At 44.0% G+C, this 21,694-nt stretch overlaps 1 protein-coding gene across 1 annotated transcript in view; it reads right to left on the bottom strand.

The window, feature by feature from the left end:
- Positions 1–21,694, bottom strand: part of EIF4G3 (eukaryotic translation initiation factor 4 gamma 3) — a 288,773-nt gene that overhangs the window by 122,522 nt on the left and 144,557 nt on the right. Inside the window, 2 exon segments of the mRNA XM_038747121.1 lie at positions 15,649–16,348; positions 16,351–16,553. Of these exon segments, the coding sequence (XP_038603049.1) occupies positions 15,649–16,348; positions 16,351–16,553 (903 nt within the window).

Here is a 21,694-nt window from a genome sequence, read left to right as displayed (position 1 = left end):
CATTAGAGCATTTCTTTGGGAACTTCCAGGTCTTTGGGAACTTCCAGGTCTTTGTGAGCCCCATGTGGAACAAGGATTTTGTCAACCTAATCAACTTCATTCTTTCATTCAATCATATTTATTGCGCGCTTACTGTGTGCAGAGCACTGTACTAAGCGCTTGGGAAGTACAAGTTGGCAACATATAGAGACGGTCCCTACCCAACAGTGGGCTCACAGTCTTCTAGACTTGTATCTACCCCAGTGCTTAGAACAATGCTTGGCCCATAGTAAGTGCATAACAAGTACTATAATAATAATAATGGTTATTATTATTAATGATTGACCTTGGGCAAACCACTTAACATCTCTATGCCTCAGGTACCTCACCTGTAAAATGGGGATTAAGACTGGGAGCCCCATGTGGGACACTTCCCAAGTGCTTGGTACAGAGCTCTGCACACAGTAAGCGCTCAATAAATACGACGGGATGAATGAATGACTGTCCAATCTAATTCCATCTACCCCAGCGTTTAGAGCAGTGCTGGACACATAGCAAGTGCGTAACAAATGCTCCCGGCTTCGCCAATTGTCAGCTGTGTGACTTTGGGCAAGTCACTTCACTTCTCTGGGCCTCAGTTACCTCATCTGGAAAATGGGGATTAAGACTGTCAGCCCCCTGTGGGACAACCTGATCACCTTGTAACCTCCCCAGCGCTTAGAACAGTCCTTTGCACATAGTAAGCGCTTAATAAATGCCACCATTATTATTATTATTAAATGCTATTATTATTATTATTATTGCTATTAAAAGGCAGTTTTAGAGCCCAATTCCCCACAGCGCAGTGCCTATGCTGTATCATAATGCCATGATACCACTGTGGTCTCCGCCCTTCAAGTCAGACGGCTGTTTTTCAGGCTTCCCACTGGGCCTGTCCACCTGGTGACATGTCATCATCATCATCAATCGTATTTATTGAGCACTTACTATGTGCAGAGCACTGTACTAAGCGCTTGGGAAGTACAAATTGGCAACATATAGAGACAGAGAACAAAACCAAACATACTAACAAAATAAAATAATGTCCTGGGGGATTCTTCAGGCAGAAAACTTCACCCCAACCCAGGATGAGAACCCAGGTCTCCTTCTCCTGCTTCGGGAGCACTGCTTTGACCACTGGTCCGACGGCAGGCTGGAGACATTATATACTTCTGAACTCCAAGCGGACTTCCCAAATGGCGACACTAATCGCACCTGAAAGCTACTCGTTTTTAGTAAGTTTACTCTGTGGGAAGTAACGTAGCCTACATTACTGGGCCTGAGAGTCAGAAGGGCTTGGGTTCTAATCCCGGCTCCACCACTTGTCTGCTGTGTGACCTTGCGCAAGCCACTTCACTTCTCTGTGCCTCAGTTACCTCATCTGTAAAATGGGGACTGAGAGGGTTGGCCCTATGTGGGACAGGGACTTTGTCCAACCCAACTACCTTGTATCTATCCCAGGGCTCAGGACAGTGCCTGGTACATAGTAAGTGCTTAACAAATACCTGGTAGGGACCGTCTCTGTGTGTTGCCAACCTGTACTTCCCAAGCGCTTAGTACAGTGCTCGGCACACAGTAAGCGCTCAACAAATACGACTGAATGAATGAATGAATGAATGAAATACCACTGTCATTATTATTATTTTTGTGGGACCAAACTCAGTTTGCTACCGCCACCCTTCATGATATATGTTGCCAACTTGTACTTCCCAAGCGCTTAGTACAGTGCTCGGCACACAGTAAGCGCTCAATAAATACGACTGAATGAATGAATGAATGAATGAAATACCACTGTCATTATTATTATTTTTGTGGGACCAAACTCACTTAGTTTGCTACCGCCACACTTCAGGATATATGTTGCCGACTTGTACTTCCCAAGCGCTTAGCACAGTGCTCTGCACACAGTAAGTGCTCAATAAATACGACTGACTGATTGATTGATTGATTCAGGACTTATTTCTTGCCTCAGAACGTCTAAACAACAGGCACCCAATGAACCATGAGCCTGTTGCTCCAAAACCCCATTTCTTTGCAAAATGTTTTCGGTAGACGGAACACATTACAGCTGAGCTAAGCAAAAGAGCAGTGTTCCTCTCCTTCCCACCAGACTTTTCCATTAAACAAAGTGGCAAAATCCCATCAATCCATCAACGGTAAACTCCACGTGAGCAGGGAACTTATCTACCAAATCTGTTGCATTATACTCTCCCAAGGGCTTGATGTGGGGCTCTGCAGACAGTAAATAATAAATACAATCGATTCATTGACTGGTCCATATTAAATCAACTGCTAGGACTGGTGGGTGAAGTAAAATTTATCTTAAAAATGCCAATATATGAATACTCAGTCTGCCATCACACTCAGCACTTGAACAGTGTTTGGCACACAGTAAGCGCTTAAATACCGTAATTCTTCTTATTATCATCATCAATCGTATTTATTGAGCGCTTACTATGTGCAGAGCACTGTACTAAGCGCTTGGGAAGTACAAATTGGCAACATATAGAGACAGTCCCTACCCAACAGTGGGCTCACAGTTATTACTAGTCTAATCCCTGCTCCACCCCTTCCTCTAGCGCCAGTTTGCTCACTGCGCCTCGATCTCATCTACTTCACCGCTGACTCTTCCATTCATTCATTCATATTTATTGAGCGCTTACTGTGTGCAGAGCACTGTACTAAGCGCTTGGAAAGTACAATTCGGCAACAGATAGGGACAATCTCCTCCCAACAACGGGCTCACGGTCTAGAAGGGGGAAGACAGATAACAAAACAAGTAGACAGGCATAACGAGGAGCCTGAAATTCTTCACCTCCTGCCCTGGTGCTCTGCTGAGCTTCGTTTTGATCTTTTTGTGGTCTTAGTTCATCTCTCCTCCTGTGTCTCTCACCCGTCTCCCCATTTTTATTTTTACCTTGTCCCTGCAAGGGACGGGTTTTCCTTCCTAGCATTTAGTACCCTCTCACGTGTGGTACTCCCTCCCTCTCCATAGACGCCAGACTTGCACTCTCCCCATCTTTAGAGCCTTATGAAAGTCGCATCTCCTCCAAGAGGCCTTTCCCGATGAAGGCCTCTTCCCCTCCTCCCTCTCAATCAATCAATCAATCAATCGTATTTATTGAGCGCTTACTGGGTGCAGAGCACTGTACGAAGCGCTTGGGAAGTCCAAGTTGGCAACATAGAGAGACAGTCCCTACCCAACAGTGGGCTCACAGTCTAAAAGGGGGAGACAGAGAACAAAACCAAACATACTAACAAAATAAAATAAATAGAATAGATATGTACAGGTAAAATAAATAGAGTAATAAATATGTACAAACATATATACATATATACAGGTGCCGTGGCGAAGGGAAGGAGGTAAGATGGGGGGATGGCTCCCTTTTGAATCATCTCTGCGCTTGGACTCGTATCCTTTGGACACCTGGTATTCACCCCACCCTCAGTCCCACAGCACTTACGTACATATCTGTAATTTATATCTTTATATTTGTGTTAGTCTTCCCCTCTTGTCTGAATTATACTCTTCCAAGCACTTAGTACGCTCCGCTACACAGAATAAGTGCTCAATAAATACCCCCGACTGACTGATTTATAGACTGATACACACCGCTACTGTGTGCAGATGGGAGGAATACTGCAGCAGGAGTTTTCCTTAATAATAATAATGATGATGATAATGATGATGATAATGATAATAATAATGATGATGATAATAATAATAATAATAACAAAATTTTATTTTGTTAGTATGCTTGGTTTTGTTCTGTCTCCCCCTTTTAGACTGTGAGCCCACTGTTGGGTAGGGACTGTCTCTATATGTTGCCAACTTGTACTTCCCAAGTGCTTAGTACAGTGCTCTGCATACAGTAAGCGCTCAATAAATACGATTGATTGATTGATTGATTAATGGCATTTATTAAGCGCTTACTATGTGCAAAGCTCTATTCTAAGTGCTGGGGAAGTTACAAGGTGGTCAGGTTGTCCCACGGGGGGCTCACAGTCTTCATCCCCATTTTACAGATGAGGTAACTGAGGCACAGAGATGTTAAGTGACTTGCCCTAAGTCACACAGCTGACAATTGATGGAGTTTAATGTGTTTTGGTTAGTTTTACAAGAATGCAGCCTCCATAGAATAAGAATTTTTTTATGGTATTTAAATGCTCACTATGTGCCAGGTACTGTTCTGGGGTAGATACAAGATAATTGGGTTGGACACAGTCCCTGTCCCCCATGGGGCTTACAGTCTTAACACACATTTTACCGATGGGCAGAGACACAGAGAAGTGAAGTGACTTAACCAAGGTCACACATCAGACAAAGGGTGGAGCAGGGATTAGAATAATAATAATAATTACGGTATTTGTTAAGTGCTTACTATGTGCCAAACACTGTTCTAAGTGTATCTAAGCATAGATACAAGGTAATCAGGTTGTCCCACGTGGGGCTCACAGTCTTAGTCAGCGTGGCTCAATGGAAAGAGCATGGGCTTGGGAATCAGAGGTCATGGGTTCAGATCCCGACTCTGCCAACTGTCAGCTGTGTGACTTTGGGCACTTAACTTCTCTGTGCCTCAGTTACCTCACCTGTAAAATGGGGATGAAGACTGTGAGCCCCCACGTGAGACAATCTGATCACCTGGTATCCTCCCCAGTGCTTAGAACAGTGCTTTGCACATAGTAAGTGCTTAACAAATGCCATCATTGTTACCATTACTATTATTATTACTAATCCCCATTATACAGATGAGGTCACTGAGACACAGAAGTTCAGCGACTTGCCCAAGGTCACACAGCAGATAAGCGGCAGAGCCGGGATTAGAACCCGCATCTTCTGACTTCCAAGTCCGGGCTCTTTCCACTAAGCCACGCTGCTTCTCAGGTCCTTCCGAATCCCTGACCCCATCCTCGATCCACTAGGCCACTCTGCTTCTCAAGTGGGTTCAACGGCTCTGCGAGGCAACCCCCGGCCCTTGAATAGACTAGAAAATCCTGCCAATAATATTAAAATAACCAAACACTATGTGAGCCCACTGTTGGGTAGGGACTGTCTCTATATGTTGCCAATTTGTACTTCCCAAGCGCTTAGTACAGTGCTCTGCACATAGTAAGCGCTCAATAAATATGATTGATGATGATGGAATACACTGTTTAGGCTTATAGCTGGCCTGGTTTTGTGCTAGAATCTTGAGTTTAGCAGACCAACTACAAGAACAGCCCACTATGGTCCGGTTTATTTTCAAATCAACAACTAAAATAATCCAATAGTCGAGGACAGTTATATTTAGATCACTTACTACTACTGAGACTAGTCTGTCTCCCCCTTCTAGCCCAAGCGCTTAGTACAGTGCTCTGCACACAGTAAGCGCTCAATAAATACGATTGAATGAATGAATGAATGTGAGCCCATTGTTGGGGAGGGACCGTCTCTATATGTTGCTGACTTGTACTTCCCAAGCGCTTAGTACAGTGCTCTGCACATAGTAAGCGCTCAATAAATACGATTGATGATGATGGAATACACTGTTTAGGCTTATAGCTGGCCTGGTTTTGTGCTAGAATCTTGAGTTTAGCAGACCGACTACAAGAACAGCCCACTATGGTCCGGTTTATTTTCAAATCAACAACTAAAATAATCCAATAGTCGAGGACAGTTATATTTAGATCACTTACTACTACTGAGACTAGTCTGTCTCCCCCTTCTAGCCCAAGCGCTTAGTACAGTGCTCTGCACACAGTAAGCGCTCAATAAATACGATTGAATGAATGAATGAATGTGAGCCCGTTGTTGGGCAGGGACCGTCTCTATATGTTGCTGACTTGTACTTCCCAAGCACTTAGTACAGTGCTCTGCACATAGTAAGCGCTCAATAAATACGATTGATGATGATGGAATACACTGTTTAGGCTTATAGCTGGCCTGGTTTTGTGCTAGAATCTTGAGTTTAGCAGACCGACTACAAGAACAGCCCACTATGGTCCGGTTTATTTTCAAATCAACAACTAAAATAATCCAATAGTCGAGGACAGTTATATTTAGATCACTTACTACTACTGAGACTAGTCTGTCTCCCCCTTCTAGCCCAAGCGCTTAGTACAGTGCTCTGCACACAGTAAGCGCTCAATAAATACGATTGAATGAATGAATGAATGTGAGCCCGTTGTTGGGGAGGGACCGTCTCTATATGTTGCTGACTTGTACTTCCCAAGCACTTAGTACAGTGCTCTGCACATAGTAAGCGCTCAATAAATACGATTGATGATGATGGAATACACTGTTTAGGCTTATAGCTGGCCTGGTTTTGTGCTAGAATCTTGAGTTTAGCAGACCGACTACAAGAACAGCCCACTATGGTCCGGTTTATTTTCAAATCAACAACTAAAATAATCCAATAGTCGAGGACAGTTATATTTAGATCACTTACTACTACTGAGACTAGTCTGTCTCCCCCTTCTAGCCCAAGCGCTTAGTACAGTGCTCTGTACACAGTAAGCGCTCAATAAATACGATTGAATGAATGAATGAATGTGAGCCCGTTGTTGGGCAGGGACCGTCTCTATATGTTGCCGACTTGTACTTCCCAAGCGCTCAGTACAGTGCTCCGCACACATTAAGCGCTCAATAAATACGACTGAAGGGATGAACACTCTCTACAGTGGGCCCGGAAGGAGAGGCAGAAGAAATGCACAGAGGGGGATTTCAAACTGAAATAAAAGTGCCAGAACGGTAAAGTGAGCGGACCCCAGTGTAACTTACTGAACTTCAGAAATATGGCAATGGATTGTTTTTCTCTGCTTTGCTGCAAAGAGGAATCATCCACAGGGTAAACGCCATCTCCCAGGTCTTCCAGCAATTCCCAGGTGGGAAGGAAGCGGAAATGCAATTATTCACTCACCGCTTCCACCGGCCCAGACTAGCGACCCGGATTTTTGAGCCCGACAATGCAACCCGTTACGTAACAGAAACAATCGCGCTTGTTAGGCAACGGGGCTTCATCGAGCGCCCGGCGAGGAAGGGCGCTCGGCAAAGAGAGGCCGTTAACGACCTTCCCACGGATTCTCCGCCTCAGCTCAAATCTGGCTTTTTCCACTAGCAACGGAAGGAATCATCATCATCAATCGTATTTATTGAGCGCTTCCTATGTGCAGAGCACTGTACTAAGCGCTTGGGAAGTACAAATTGGCAACATCTAGAGACAGTCCCTACCCAACAGTGGGCTCACAGTCTAAAGGGGGGAGACAGAGAACAAAAGCAAACATACTAACAAAATAAAATAAATAGAAAAGATATGTACAAGTAAAATAAATAAATAAATAAATAGAGTAATAAATCTGTACAAACATATATACATATATACAGGTGCTGTGGGGAAGGGAAGGAGGTAAGATGGGGGGATGGAGAGGGGGGTGAGGGGGAGAGGAAGAAAGGGGCTCAGTGTGGGAAGGCCTCCTGGAGGAGGTGAGCTCTCAGCAGGGCCTTGAAGGGAGGAAGAGAGAGTGCTTTCCTCGCACCGTAACATCACTACTGTCAACGTGAAGCGTTCGCAGTAGGGGTGTTTTCCCTTCAACTGCTCCAACAAAGACTTTTACCTCCTCAGAAAAAGTCCGCGTCGATATTAATTTGACCCCCTTATCCCTCCGATTTACCTGGATCTCAAGGAACTTTAGGAAAGGGAAGGGCAGAAAATCTCAGCCCTCGTTATGAATACAAATGCTAGGTCGTGGACACATCAAGGTTGAAGAGGCCCGTCTCCCTCATCCTGGACAACTGAATGGTCGCACAGCTCGGGCCACCTCATCTGTGGGGAACAATGGGCTAGGCCTCAGTGACATCACATCCACCCACTGTCATCCTCGTGGAAAGACCGTGGGCCCGGGAGTCAGAGGGCCTGGGTTCTAATCCTGGCTCTACCTCTAGTCTGCTGGGTGACCTTGGGCAAGTCGCTTCACTTCTGTGTCTCAGTTCCCTCATCTGCAAAATGGGGATTCAATACCTGTTCTCCCTCCTACTTAGACTGTGAGCCTCATGCAGGACTTGATTATCTTGTATCTTTCTCAGGGCTTAGAACAGTGCTTGGCACCTACTAAGTGATTACCAAATACCACAATTTTTATAATTATTAGGAACTACGCCCCATCTGATTGCCTTGAACCCACCTTAGCACTTAGAACAATGCCTCATCATCATCAATCGTATTTATTGAGCGCTTACTGTGTGCAGAGCACTGTACTAAGCGCTTGGGAAGTACAAGTTGGCAACATATAGAGACAGTCCCTACCCAACAGTGGGCTCACAGTCTAAAAGGGGAGACAGAGAACAAAACCAAACATACTAACAAAATAAAATAAATAGAATAGATATGTACAAGTAAAATAGAGTAACAAATATGTACAAACATGTATACATATATACAGATGCTGTGGGGAAGGGAAGGAGGTAAGACGGGGGGATGGAGAGGGAGACGAGGGGGAGAGGAAGAAAGGGGCTCAGTCTGGGAAGGCCTCGTGGAGGAGGTGAGCTCTCAGTAGGGCCTTGAAGGGAGGAAGAGAGCTAGCATAGTGGATGGGCAGAGGGAGGGCATTTCAGGCCCGGGGGAGGACGTGGGCTGGGGGTCGATGGCGGGACAGGCGAGAGCGAGGCCCGGTGAGGAGATTAGCGGCAGAGGAGCGGAGGGTGCGGCCTGGGCTGGAGAAGGACAGAAGGGAGGTGAGGTAGGAGGGGGCGAGGGGATGGACAGCCTGGAAGCCCAGGGTGAGGAGTTTCTGCCTGATGCGCAGATTGATTGGTAGCCACTGGAGATTTTTGAGGAGGGGAGTAACATGCCCAGAGCGTTTCTGGACAAAGACAATCCGGGCAGCGGCATGAAGTATGGATTGAAGTGGGGAGAGACACGAGGATGGGAGATCAGAGAGAAGGCTGATGCAGTACGGTTAAGTGCTTCACCAATACCACAATTATTTCATCCTGAAAAACCTCCCGTCACCCTCCAGGTCACACGTAAACTTCTTATGATTGACGTTCGGCTCTCCAACAGTCCTCTCTGTCTTATGTCTTTTCTTTTTTCACCTCCTGCGCTTCACTCCTCCCAGCCCACTCTCGAAGTTTACCTTGCTTTCGCCTCTCCTGTGCCTCTGAGCCCCGGCTCCTGCTGTCTCCTAAGCCTGGAACTTCCTTCCCGACAAATCTGCTGGATTCCAGTTGTCACCATCTCCACCTGGTTCCAGAGGCCTTCCCTGACCAGACTCTCTTCTCCCTCTTCCAGCTGCATCGCCCTTGCGCTTGGATTTGCTCCCTTTTTTCATCCCTCCCTCAGCCCTGCAATACTCAGGCACATAGCTGTAATGTATTTATAATAATAATAATAATAATAATAATAGCATTTATTAAGCGCTTACTATGTGCAGGACACTGTTCTAAGCGCTGGGGAGGGTACAAGGTGATGAGGTTGTCCCATGTGGGGCTCACACTTTTCAACCCCATTTGACAGATGAGGGAACTGAGGCCCGGAGAAGTGAAGTGACTTGCCCAAAGTCTCACAGCTGACAGTTGGCGGAGCTAGGATTTGAACCCATGACCTCTGACTCCAAAGCCCGGGCTCTTTCCACTGAGCCACATTGCTTCTCTATCTATCTATTTATCTATCTATCTATCTATCTATCTATCATCTATTTATGTCTCCCTCTCTAATAATAATAACAACGATAACTATGGTATTTGTTAAGCGCTCAAAATGTGCCACGCACCGTAGGGGATATAAGCAAATCGGGTTGGACCTGGTCCCTGTCCCAACTGGGGCTCACAGTCTCAATCCCCATTTTACAGATGAGGAAACTGAGGCACAGAGGGGTGACTCGTCCTTGGCCACCTAGCAGACAAGTGGCAGAGCCGGGATCAGAACCCATGACCTTCTGACTCTCAGGCTCGTGCTCTGTCCAATAGACCAGGCGGCTTCTCTAGACTGTAAGCTAGCTGCAGGCAGGGAACGTGTCTCCCAACTCTGTTACGCTGTACTCTCCCAAGTGCTCTGCACGCAGTAAGTGCTCAATAAATGACTCATTACTGTGTGCTGAGCACTATACGATACTAAGCATACTAAGAGAAGCAGCATGGCTCAGTGCAAAGAGCCCGGGCTTTGGAGTCAGAGGTCATGGGTTCAAATCCCAGCTCCGCCACCTGTCAGCTGCGTGACTTTGGGCAAGTCAGTTCACTTCTCTGGGCCTCAGTTACCTCATCTGTAAAATGGGGATTAAGACCGTGAGCCCCCCGTGGGACAACCTGATCACCTTGTAACCTCCCCAGCGCTTAGAACAGTGCTTTGCACATAGTAAGCGCTAAATAAATGCCATTATTATTATTATTATTCTCTGGGCCTCAGTTACCTCATCTGTAAAATGGGGATTAAGACTTTGGGCCTCACGTGGGACAACTTGATCACCTTGTAACCTCCCCAGTGCTTAGAAAAGTGCTTTGCACATAGTAAGCACTTAATAAATGACTCTCAGGGGACTTCTTAGGGGAAGCAGCATGGCTCAGTGGAAAGAGCCCGGGCTTTGGAGTCAGAGGTCATGGGTTCAAATCCCGGCTCCGCCACTTGTCAGCTGTGTGACTTTGGGCAAATCAGTTCACTTCTCTGGGCCTCAGTTACCTCATCTGTAAAATGGGGATTAAGACTGTGAGCCCCCTGTGGGACAACCTGATCACCCTGTAATCTCCCCAGAGCTTAGAACAGTGCTTTGCACATAGTAAGCGCTTAATAAATACCATTATTATTATTATTATTATTATTATTATTATTATTCACTGGGCCTCAGTTACCGCATCTGTAAAATGGGGATTAAGACTTTGGGCCTCACGTGGGACAACTTGATCACCTTGTAACCTCCCCAGGGCTTAGAACAGTGCTTTGCACATAGTAAGCGCTTAATAAATGACTCTCAGGGGACTTCTTAGGGGAAGAAGCATGGCTCAGTGGAAAGAGCCCGGGCTTTGGAGTCAGCGGTCATGGGTTCAAATCCCGGCTCCGCCACTTGTCAGCTGTGTGACTTTGGGCAAGTTACTTAACTTCTCTGGGCCTCAGTTACCTCATCTGTAAAATGGGGATTAAGACTGTGAGCCCCCCGTGGGACAACCTGATCACCGTGTAACCTCCCCAGTGCTTAGAACAGTGCTTTGCACATAGTAAGCGCTTAATAAATACCATTATTGTTATTATTATTATTATTAGTAAATGCCATAGTTATTATTATTATTTGGGAGAGTACAGTTGAATTAGTAGACGTGATCCCTGCCCACAAGGTATTTGCAATATACAATTTATCAAGGGAGATAGGCACTAGCATGAATTTCCGATAGGAAGATAAAGTCATGAAGATACGCGTGTACGTGTTATGGTGGTCATGGGGTTAGTGAGGACTGGAGGGCTGGGGAAGTGACTGAGTGCCCAAGTGGCATGGGGGCTGGTGGTAAAGTTGCAATGGGGGTGTTATAAAATGGGAAGATTAGATATTGTGGAAACCCTCCCGGAGAAAATGTGATTTCAGAATAATCTGGAAAGTAGGGAGAGCAAATTATTCTTTCATATTTTTTTAAATTCAAGTATCTGTTAGGTTCTTGCTATGTGCCAAGCGCTGTACTACGCACTGGAGTAGATGCAAGATAATTAGCTCAGGCACACAGTCTCTGTCCCACCTGGGCCTTGCCATGTAAGCAGGAAGGAGCAAGGTCGTGGGAGTCAGAGGTAAGTCAAGCGCTTAGTACAGTGTTCTGCACACAGTAAGCTCTCAATAAATACGACTGAATGAATAACGGGTTCTAATGCCAGCTCTGCCACTTGTCAGCTGTGTGACTTTGAGCAAGCCACTTAGCTTCTCTGTGCCTCAGTTACCTCATATGTAAAATGGGGAGTGAGACTGGGAGCCCTATGCGGGACAACCTGATCACCTGTATATATGTTTGTACATACTTATTACTCTATTTATTTATTTATTTTACCTGTACATATCTATTCTATTTATTTTATTTTGTTAGTATGTTTGGTTCTGTTCTCTGTCTCCCCCTTTTAGACTGTGAGCCAACTGTTGGGTAGGGACTGTCTCTATACGTTGCCAACTTGGACTTCCCAAGCGCTTAGTACAGTGCTCTGCACACAGTAAGCGCTCAATAAATACAATTGATTGATTGATCACCTTGTATCCGCCACAGTGCTTAGAACAGTGCTTGGTACATTAATAATAATACCTTAATAAAAGTATATAATAATAATATATAATAATAACTATAATTATTTATATACCATAATAAATAATAATGAGTAAATATTATTTATAATAATAAATACATATGAATAAATGAATATAATAAATAATAACTATAATAATAATGGTACCTTAATAATAACCATAACTCTCATTTTACAGATGGGGAAACCAAGGCACAGAGAAGTTACGTGCCTTACCCAATGTCCCAAGGCAGAAAAGTGATGATGTCAGGATTGGAACCCCGGCCCTATGAATCCTTGGCCTCTTTTCACTAGGCCACACCGTTGGTTGGTCAGTTCTGATATGGGACTGGAGTTTGTTTTTTGTTTCAAATGGTATTTGCTAGGTGCTTACTCTGTGCCGGGCACTGTTCTAAACACTGAGTTCAAGGCAATCAATCAATCGCATTTATTGAGCGCTTACTGTGTGCAGAGCACTGTACTAAGCGCTTATTGGCAAGAGGGAGGACATCAGCAAGGGACTGAAAGAAGGAAGGGGCAAGGCAATGAATCAATCAAGCAAGCAATCAATAGTATTGTAGTGCCTACTGTGTGCAAAGTACTACGCTAAGGGCTTGGGAGAGTACAATACAACCTAGTTGGCAGGCAAGTTCCCTGCCCACAACAACCTTACAGTCTAGAGAGGGAGACAGACATTAATATAAATGAAGAAATTACAGATATGAACATAAGTGCTACAGGTCAGCATGCGTAGATGCTGCAGAATGGAGTGGGAGTGGGGGGAAAGAGGGCTTGATTGGGAACCACGTCTTGGAGATGTGACCTTAACTAGGCTTTGAAGGTGGGGGGAGCGTTTCATTCATTCATTCATTCATTCATTCAATCGTATTTATTGAGCGCTTACCGTGTGCAGAGCACTGTACTAAGCGCTTGGGAAGTACAAGTTGGCAACGGCGAGTTTCAGCGAGAGGGAGGATGCACAAGAGGGGTCGGTGGCAAGTTGGGCAAAGGAAATTAGGAGGATGTGGAAGGTGATGGGGAGCCTGGGAAGGAACCGGCATTGATTTTTTGGAAAGGCAGAAGACTGAGTTTTTCGATACAGTTTTAAAATGGGTTTTTTTAGTTTAACGACATAATTTTGAAGGTTTGAAGCAAATAAAATTGGTGATTCGTAAAAATTTGGAAAACGTACTTGTGGCTGGGGTAGATAAATGGTAATCAGGTTGGATACAGTCCCTGTCCCGCATGGGGCTCACAGTCTTAAGAGCCATTTTCCAGATGAGGTCACTGGGGCACAGAGAAGTGAAGTCACTTGCCCAAAGTCACACAGCTGACAAGTGGCGGAGCCAGAATTAGAACTCATTACCTCTGACTCGCAAGCCCATGCTCTTTCCACCGAGCCACGCTGCTTCTCAAAAGGGGCCTTCCCAGACTAAGCCCCACTTTTCCTCATCTCCCACTCCCTTCTGCGTCGCCCTGACTTGCTCCCTTTGCTCTTCCCCCCTCCCAGCCTCACAGCACTTATGTACAAAGCTGTAATTTTATTTATTTGTATCGATATGTGTCTTCCCCACTCTAGACTATAAGCCCATCGTGGGCAGGCAATGTCACTGTTTATCGCTGCATTGTACCCTCCCAAGCTTTCAGTACAGTGCTCTGCATAGAATAAGGGCTCAATATCAGCACTTAGAACAGTGCTTTGCACATAGTAAGCGCTTAATAAATGCCATTATTATTATTATTATTATATATGATCAAATGAACGTATGAATATTAATAATATCGCTGTTCCCTCACCTGTCTGCCTGTCCTGATCCTTCCCACGCTGCTGCACATTTCATCTTTACTGTTCACTCTTTCCAATCAGCCAAAAGTTCCACAGGCCCCCTCGAAACAAGATCCTTTACTGAAGGCCCCAGAGAGAGGACACCACACACCGCAGGGAATACACTCTCTAAAGGCTCCATAAGTGAAATTAAATAAATTACACCCAGTCCACCACTCTGCAAATGCTCAATCAATATCAACTACTGAAATAAATCTCCAAGTGCATGCCGGTTCCTCTGGCTGGCAGGTCGACCTGGTTGTCTGGTAAACTAGGTAACTATTACTCTATTTATTTATTTATTATTACTCTATTTATTTATTTATTTATTTTACTTGTACATATCTATTCTATTTATTTTATTTTGTTAATATGCTTGGTTTTGTTCTCTGTCTCCCCCTTTTAGACTGTGAGCCCACTGTTGGGTAGGGACTGTCTCTATATGTTGCCAACTTGTATTTCCCAAGCGCTTAGTACAGTGCTCTGCACACAGTAAGCGCTCAATAAATATGATTGATTGATTAATTGATTGATTGATAGTACTTACTCAAAATCTCATGCTAAACTAAGGGGCAAAACCTAGTACATTCTGCCATATGAAGCATAATGGCCAATAAGAAAAAGACAACAAATGGGTTCGTAATGACAATGTTCTTGAAATGCGCTACTGACACAGACGTTGTTAGGGAGGGTTTGGCAGCCTTTAAAGATACATTCAATACTTCTGCATGTGAACAACGAGATCACTTCCAAGTATTTCAGTTTACCGAACACAGACTAAGTCAACTATTTCAAATGTTAAAAAAAATTTTAGTGATGGATGAATGACCATGTTAAATTTGCAGGTTAAAACATAAAGGATGAGATAATTACTAGTGATTCCCACTCAAATCAATCATGTTAATCCAAAACTATTGGCCAGACATATTGTTTCTGTCTTCTCATATATAGGGAAGCAGGAATGTAGTTAGAAACAGAAAAGCCCACAAAAGAACTGCAGGACTAGTAGATTTCTTACATTCTAATACAGGTTGTTCTCCTCAGATCCAGAGAATATATTATAATGCTGTTTGCTTTCCTCCAAGCTCAAATCAATCAATGGCATTTATTGGCCAACTCTGTTATATCATTATATTGTACTCTCCCTAGTGCTTAGTAGACTGCTCTGCACAAAATAAGTGCTCAATAAATATGATTGATTGATTGAGCTCTTACTATGTGCAGAACACTGTACTAAGTGCTTGGAAGAGTACAAGAGTTGTTAGATATGTTCCAAAGGAGCAAAACAGCTAATTAAAAAGCAGCCGATTCAAACCAACTTTGATCCTTTTAAGGACTGGAGATAGGAATGGAAATGCTACACACTGGAGCACCATTTTAAAAGGATGTGAAAATTGCATGTTAAATTCACACCCCAGGTACCTTTTCAGGCTGTATCGTGAAAAATGAATAATTCTGAACCCACAAAACCAGCTCTGTGAGCAGTTACCTGGTCTCCTCAGGTGGGTACGAAAAACTGCTCATCGCGATGTCTCGGTTTTCCCGTCCGAGAACTAGATGCTCCTTAGTGCAAGAGAAGCTTACCTGGAAGTGGGCTCTGGGCTTCCTCGATGGCTTCCTCTTCCCCATCAGCTTCCACCTCTCCTTTCTCTTGAGTTTCCTTCGAATCATCACTAAGGGAAGTTCTTTCGCTCTCCTCTTCCTCGAAAACGTCCTGGACGGGAGAGGGAGCGTTAGGAGTGGGAGCTGTTGTGAGAGCAGCAGGAACAGTGACAACAGCTGGAGCCGGAGGGGGGGAAGCCGGCGGAGACGGAGGCATCGGAGAGACGGAAGAGACGACGGAAAGACCGTCGGGAGCCGGCACGCTCTCCTCTTGCACTTCTTCCTCCACGCAGCTTTCCGGGATCTCCAATTCCACAGTCAATGGCAAGACCTCCACTTTTACTCTTTCTACCACGTTTTCTGCAGCAGCAGGTACTTTGTCACTAATGCCATTCATTTCATTAATTAGATTAGCGCTAACAGTCACGGGAATGTCACTAGATGCTACGCTACTGGGTTCCTTGCATATATCAACATCGGTGTCTTTTGGCGGCAGAGGGTCTGGTGGTTCTGCGCAGGGGGCGGGACTGCATACGGGAACTGTCTCCTCTTCCGTGGAAGGAAGCTCATGGGCGTCGTCGGCGTCTTCTGTGGATGTAGGCTGGCTGGAAGCGATGGGAGAAGTGCTGGCGGGAGGAGGGGACGGAGGTGGAGGTGGAGGAGGAGGAGGAGGAGGGGGGGGGGGGAGGGAGAAGGAGGAGGAGAAGGAGGAGTGACAGGGATTGCGGTGACAGTGGTTGGTGCCCGAAGAGGAGGAAGGGCCGGCGGAGGATCTACTGATGTCGCCTCACAGGTCTGACCGGGTTGTTCTTTCTTCTCTTCACTGGGCTCTGGCCGCAGAGCCGGGGAAGGAGGCTTTAATACTGGATCGGGTTTTGGCTTCTCTTCTGGGGAGGAAATAAAACAGTTCTGAGCAGAATTCTCAGAGCGGAGATAAAGCACGTTATAGTATCAACTGCACTTCTCTTTCAAATCACTTGTCGCTCCTCTCCCCAAACTGGAAGCAGAACTCAACATAACATACAGCCCAAAACACCACCCCGCAGAAAAGGAGCTCCCCCAAACCAAAACCTTTGGGTGTATCCTAAAATCCCCCCGAATCAATGATGCTTAAGTTATATTCTCCCCGCTTCTAGACTGGGAGCCCGCTGTTGGGTAGGGATTGTCTCTATCTGTTGCCAAATTGTACTTTCCAAGCACTTAGTACAGTGCTTTGCACACAGTAAGCACTCAATAATATGACTGAATGAGTGAATATTTCTTTTCCTTTCTCTATGGATCACAGTCATTATTAATGATGCTTATTAGGAAAACTAGATAAATCTCCAGTCAATCTGACAATCTGCTGAACAGAATATAACTGTTTTGCCCTCTTGAAGAAATGAACACAACATTTAGAGGGACAGTCCAAGAACCACTTACTCACCAGGAAAGATTCTCACACTATCGAGAACAGATGCTTCTAAGAATTACAATTAGATTTCTTGTAAGCAGAGACTACTGAAAAGATGGGTTGGAATTATTCTGTCAGTAGAAGGTGGTATGGCCATTAATTCTGAAAACTTAAGTGGGGATTACCGTTCAAAAGAAGGTCTTGGAACAGCAAAGATTTTTCAAAAGATAATTTGAACTCGACACAGATAATCCTCCATCCCCCCCATCTTACCTCCTTCCCTTCCCCACAGCACCTGTATATATGTATATATGTTTGTACATATTTATTACTCTATTTATTTATTTATTTATTTTACTTGTACATATCTATTCTATTTATTTTATTTTGTTAGTATGTTTGGTTTTGTTCTCTGTCTCCCCCTTTCAGACTGTGAGCCCACTTTTGGGTAGGGACTGTCTCTATATGTTGCCAACTTGTACTTCCCAAGCGCTTAGTACAGTGCTCTGCACACAGTAAGCGCTCAATAAATACGATTGATGATGATGATAATCCTGACCAGACAACAAGATGTTGTATTGTAAAAATTTTAAATGCACGTTATCTAACCCCCAAATTTTCTGAGGTTTGCAAGATGTGTGAAAAACTAGATAATTACTAAAAATGCATCCTTGCAGTTAATTTGAAAATTTCATATGGGTAAACAAAATCCAGATCATTCCAAAGAAGTAGAAAATTATTTCCCAAAACACTGAAATCTGATTTTCTTGGGAACTGTGCCTGCCTTGGACGGAGCAGAATTCACTTAGAAAGCAGAGCATGTGGTGGTTGAGAAAAATGCAATGCACCACAGAAGGAATTCCTGTATTCAGAAAAAGTCCACTGATTTCTTCCCAAAACCCCTTAAAACCACTGTTTTAAGTGCAGGATTCTGCACTGATGAACCATGTAGACTATAACCTGGTTATGGGCAGGGAACACGTCACTAATTCTGTTATACTATTCTCTCCCATATGGTGAATCCCGTGAACCCCACATGGGACAACCTGATGACCTTGTATCTACCCCAGCGCTTAGAATAGTGCTTGGCACATAGCAAGCGCTTAACAAATACCATTATTATTATTAATAAATACTACTGATTGACTTTTTAAAAAACTGGATAAAGGAACTTGAACATCCCCGTTAAACAGCTTCTTTGATGAATTGCCACTCCACTTGTTGGCTTTAAACTACACAAGAGTTTAGCATTTGTTTCTAAACATTGGCCGCCTCCTCTCATGTGATTACAGTGGTAAAATAATAGGCTCACACCTCTGATATTTTATTAGAACTACCTGATTCATATGTGGGGGAGGGTGACAAAATTCTTAAAAGTGATCTAGATGGAAAGGTCTAATTTCCCAATCACTCTTCCAGATGTCTGGTTACACATATCACATTGGAGTGTGCAATACAAATATGTTGAATTATCCAATATGAAACATCTTTCTTCAAGATCAAAAGGTTTTTTTTTTTTTTGAAAGCCATGAACAGGGTTCAACACAATGTACTTCTGGTGAATGACAGCTTTTTTTTTGTAAATGCCTGGGAAAAATTAATTTATCACTGTAAATTTCATAGGCTTAAGTGAGGACAATAATAACTACTTCAAATACTGAAGTTTAAGCCCAGAATGAGGGCAGATAAACTGTAACCAAATATAGAGAAAAAGAACAGTGAATACATAATATGGATGTAAGTCTTTTTTTATAGTTCCTCTGGGAAAGAGTCTTCTTGTAAGAAAGAAGATGATAGCAGTTTCAAGGAGAAATCCAGCAACTGTTCTATCAATGGTCTGTTTCTGGATCACACTTTTAGGTTTCAGATGCCCACGATGCTCCAAAAGATGTGTTGCTTACTGATAAGCATTCTGATTGTAATTTTCACTTAAGTATTGTTTATTTTAAATGGGGGAGTGGAGATTCATTCATTCAATCGTATTTATTGAGCGCTTGCTGTGTTCAGGGCACTGTACTAAGCGCTTGGGAAGTACAAGTTGGAAGCATATAGAGACGGTCCCTACTCAACAACGAGCTCACGGTCTAGAGGGAGATGGGCAAGAAGTGATTTCTAAGGGAGAATTCATCAACTTCCTACTATTCTCTGAAACATACAAACTTGGAGAAGAAAAGAAATCATCTTTAAGACATTTTTTTACGGTATTTAATCGCTCACTATTTGCCAGGCACTGTACTAAGTGCTGGGTTAGATACAAACTAATCAGGTTGAACACAGTCCACGCCCCACACAGGGTTTACAGTCCTAATCTCTCTTTTACAGATGAAATAACTGAAGCAAAGAGAAGTTAAGCGACTTACCCATGGTCACACTAGTGGCAAAGCTGAGACTAGAACCGAGGTCCTCTGCCCGCGAGGCCTGTGCTCTTCCCTGCCGCTTTATAAATGCCCACAATGAAATGTGCTTTTATCCAACTCTTTATATTTCCTTTTCTTAAAAAATGGTATTAAGCGCTTACTATGTGTGAAGCACTGTTTAGGGCACTGAGGGTGGATATAAGTTAATTGGGTCAGATACATGGGGGTGGGTCACAGCCTACGAAGAAGGATTGCATTATGCCGTGAGAATCTAGGAGTGACGGCTGAAAAGGCTGTTAGAGATCAGGGTTCGGTACCTTGGCATAGCTAACGGAGAAGCTCAGACATTCATTCATTCATTCAATCGTATTTATTGAGCGCTAACTGTGTTCAGAGCACTGTACTAAGCACCTGGAAAGTACAATTCAGCAAATACAGACAGTCCCTGCCCGCAATGGGCTCACTAAACTGCAGCAGGGACACAGATCTCAGACGGGGGTACACTGGAAGGATGGGGCCTGACTCCACCTGAAAATAATGTTCAACTCTTGGAGCGGATAGATTTAGGAATTGCTGTACATGCGAGGGAAGTGATATTTTGAATTTTAGATCCCCTGAGGAAGTTCCTCATTACACCATCAAAACCTAACCAAAATATTATACTGACAAGGCCCCCAAACGGGCAAGGCTTTACTGAGTTTTTCAAGTAAGTTAAAAAAAAAAACAAACCAAAAACAAACCCCAAACTCCTTTCTGTGTCAGTGTATCATTAGCTAGACGGCTGACTGTGGATTTTCACGCAAATTTCCATGTCAGCCCCTTCTGTTCTCTCTATGGTCTGCAACTGCAGTGCACTGAACACAGAAAGTCCTCAATATATACTGATTGATTAATGTAATGCCTTGAAGCTTATAGGACCTGGAAAAAGAAAACCCAGATGCTCCTCACCCTTCACGGTCATTTAACCTGGGGCTAGAGCCTATAAAGTGCTGTTTTTTGGTGGGGGGAGTGAAAAAAAAAATCAACATTGTAAAGCAGTTAACACCACACATACTATACCGCTTGATGCATTCAATAAACGTTTCACAGAGATTGAAATGTAGGCACAGAGGTCTGTTTGAATCAAAAAAAGAAGGGAAAAAACAGAAATGTTTCCTCTTTACTTTATGATTCTTTTTTTGCCTAGGTAAATGATACAGCCTCTCTCTAGAAGACATGGTTTTAGTGCTGGGCATATACTGAGATTCATTCTCCCTTCTAGACTGTGAGCCAGTTGTCGGGTAGGGACCGTCCCTGTATGTTGCCAATTTGTACTTCCCAAGCGCTTAGTACAGTGCTCTGCACATAGTAAGCGCTCAATAAATGCGACTGAATGAATGAATGGATGGATGAAAAGATGTTATACTTTCAAAGAATTTTTCACATTGTGGGTTAAGGATGCTGGAATAAAATTCAAACCAAAAGGGCAATGCATGCCTATGCTTTAAAATAGCAAAGACCATAGCTTAGTCTGAGGATTTGGAGGGTGGAGATTGTATGTGCGTGTTTGGGGTGTGGCAGCAGCCTGCTCCTTATGTCTGAAAACAGTGAAGAGATGAATGTGTCTGTTATACTATTCTATTGTATTCGCCCAAGTGCTTAGTACAGGACTCGTTGCACACAGTAAGCACTCAATAAATATGACTGACTGACGGAATGTCAATGGGTTTCACCTGTGGAAGCACGTTGTGGGCAGAGAATATGTCTGTTATATTGTAGTCTCCCAAGTGCTTAGTTCACAGTGCTCGGGAAATATGAAGGATTGATTGCCTGCTATAGGCCCAGAAACTCAGTTCAACCCACCTTTTTGTTCACCTCAAAGTCCTTGTAAACATCTAACACCCAAACTACCAAGATCTTAAAAGTCCTTGTTAGCATCAAACACCTGGACTGACTACCAAGATCTTCCGGCTCCTTGTTCATAGTGGAACCAGCAGAAACAGGATGAACCCGGACTCCTATCAGCACCCAATCTGCAGAAGAAAGACCCAAGGCCATCCGTACTGGACTACGACAACGGGAGGTTGAATTCTAGGGGTCGATTCGAGAGTTGGGTTCCCCTGTTGTTCAGAGGCCCCCCAGACAACAACATCCAAAAGTGCAGCTGGCCTGAGTGGGTAAGAGAAACTCAGCATCAGGGATTGCTTAGGTTTCTGGGGAAAAAATGCTGTTTGATGAACCTTTTCTTCTAGCCCTTTTACTGTTCAAACTGTCTTAGAATAGCCCCAAAGATGATTAA

This window comes from Tachyglossus aculeatus, chromosome 5 (genome assembly GCF_015852505.1).
Source record: "Tachyglossus aculeatus isolate mTacAcu1 chromosome 5, mTacAcu1.pri, whole genome shotgun sequence".
Taxonomy (NCBI): domain Eukaryota; kingdom Metazoa; phylum Chordata; class Mammalia; order Monotremata; family Tachyglossidae; genus Tachyglossus; species Tachyglossus aculeatus.
This window is presented reverse-complemented; position numbering and strand designations above follow the sequence as displayed.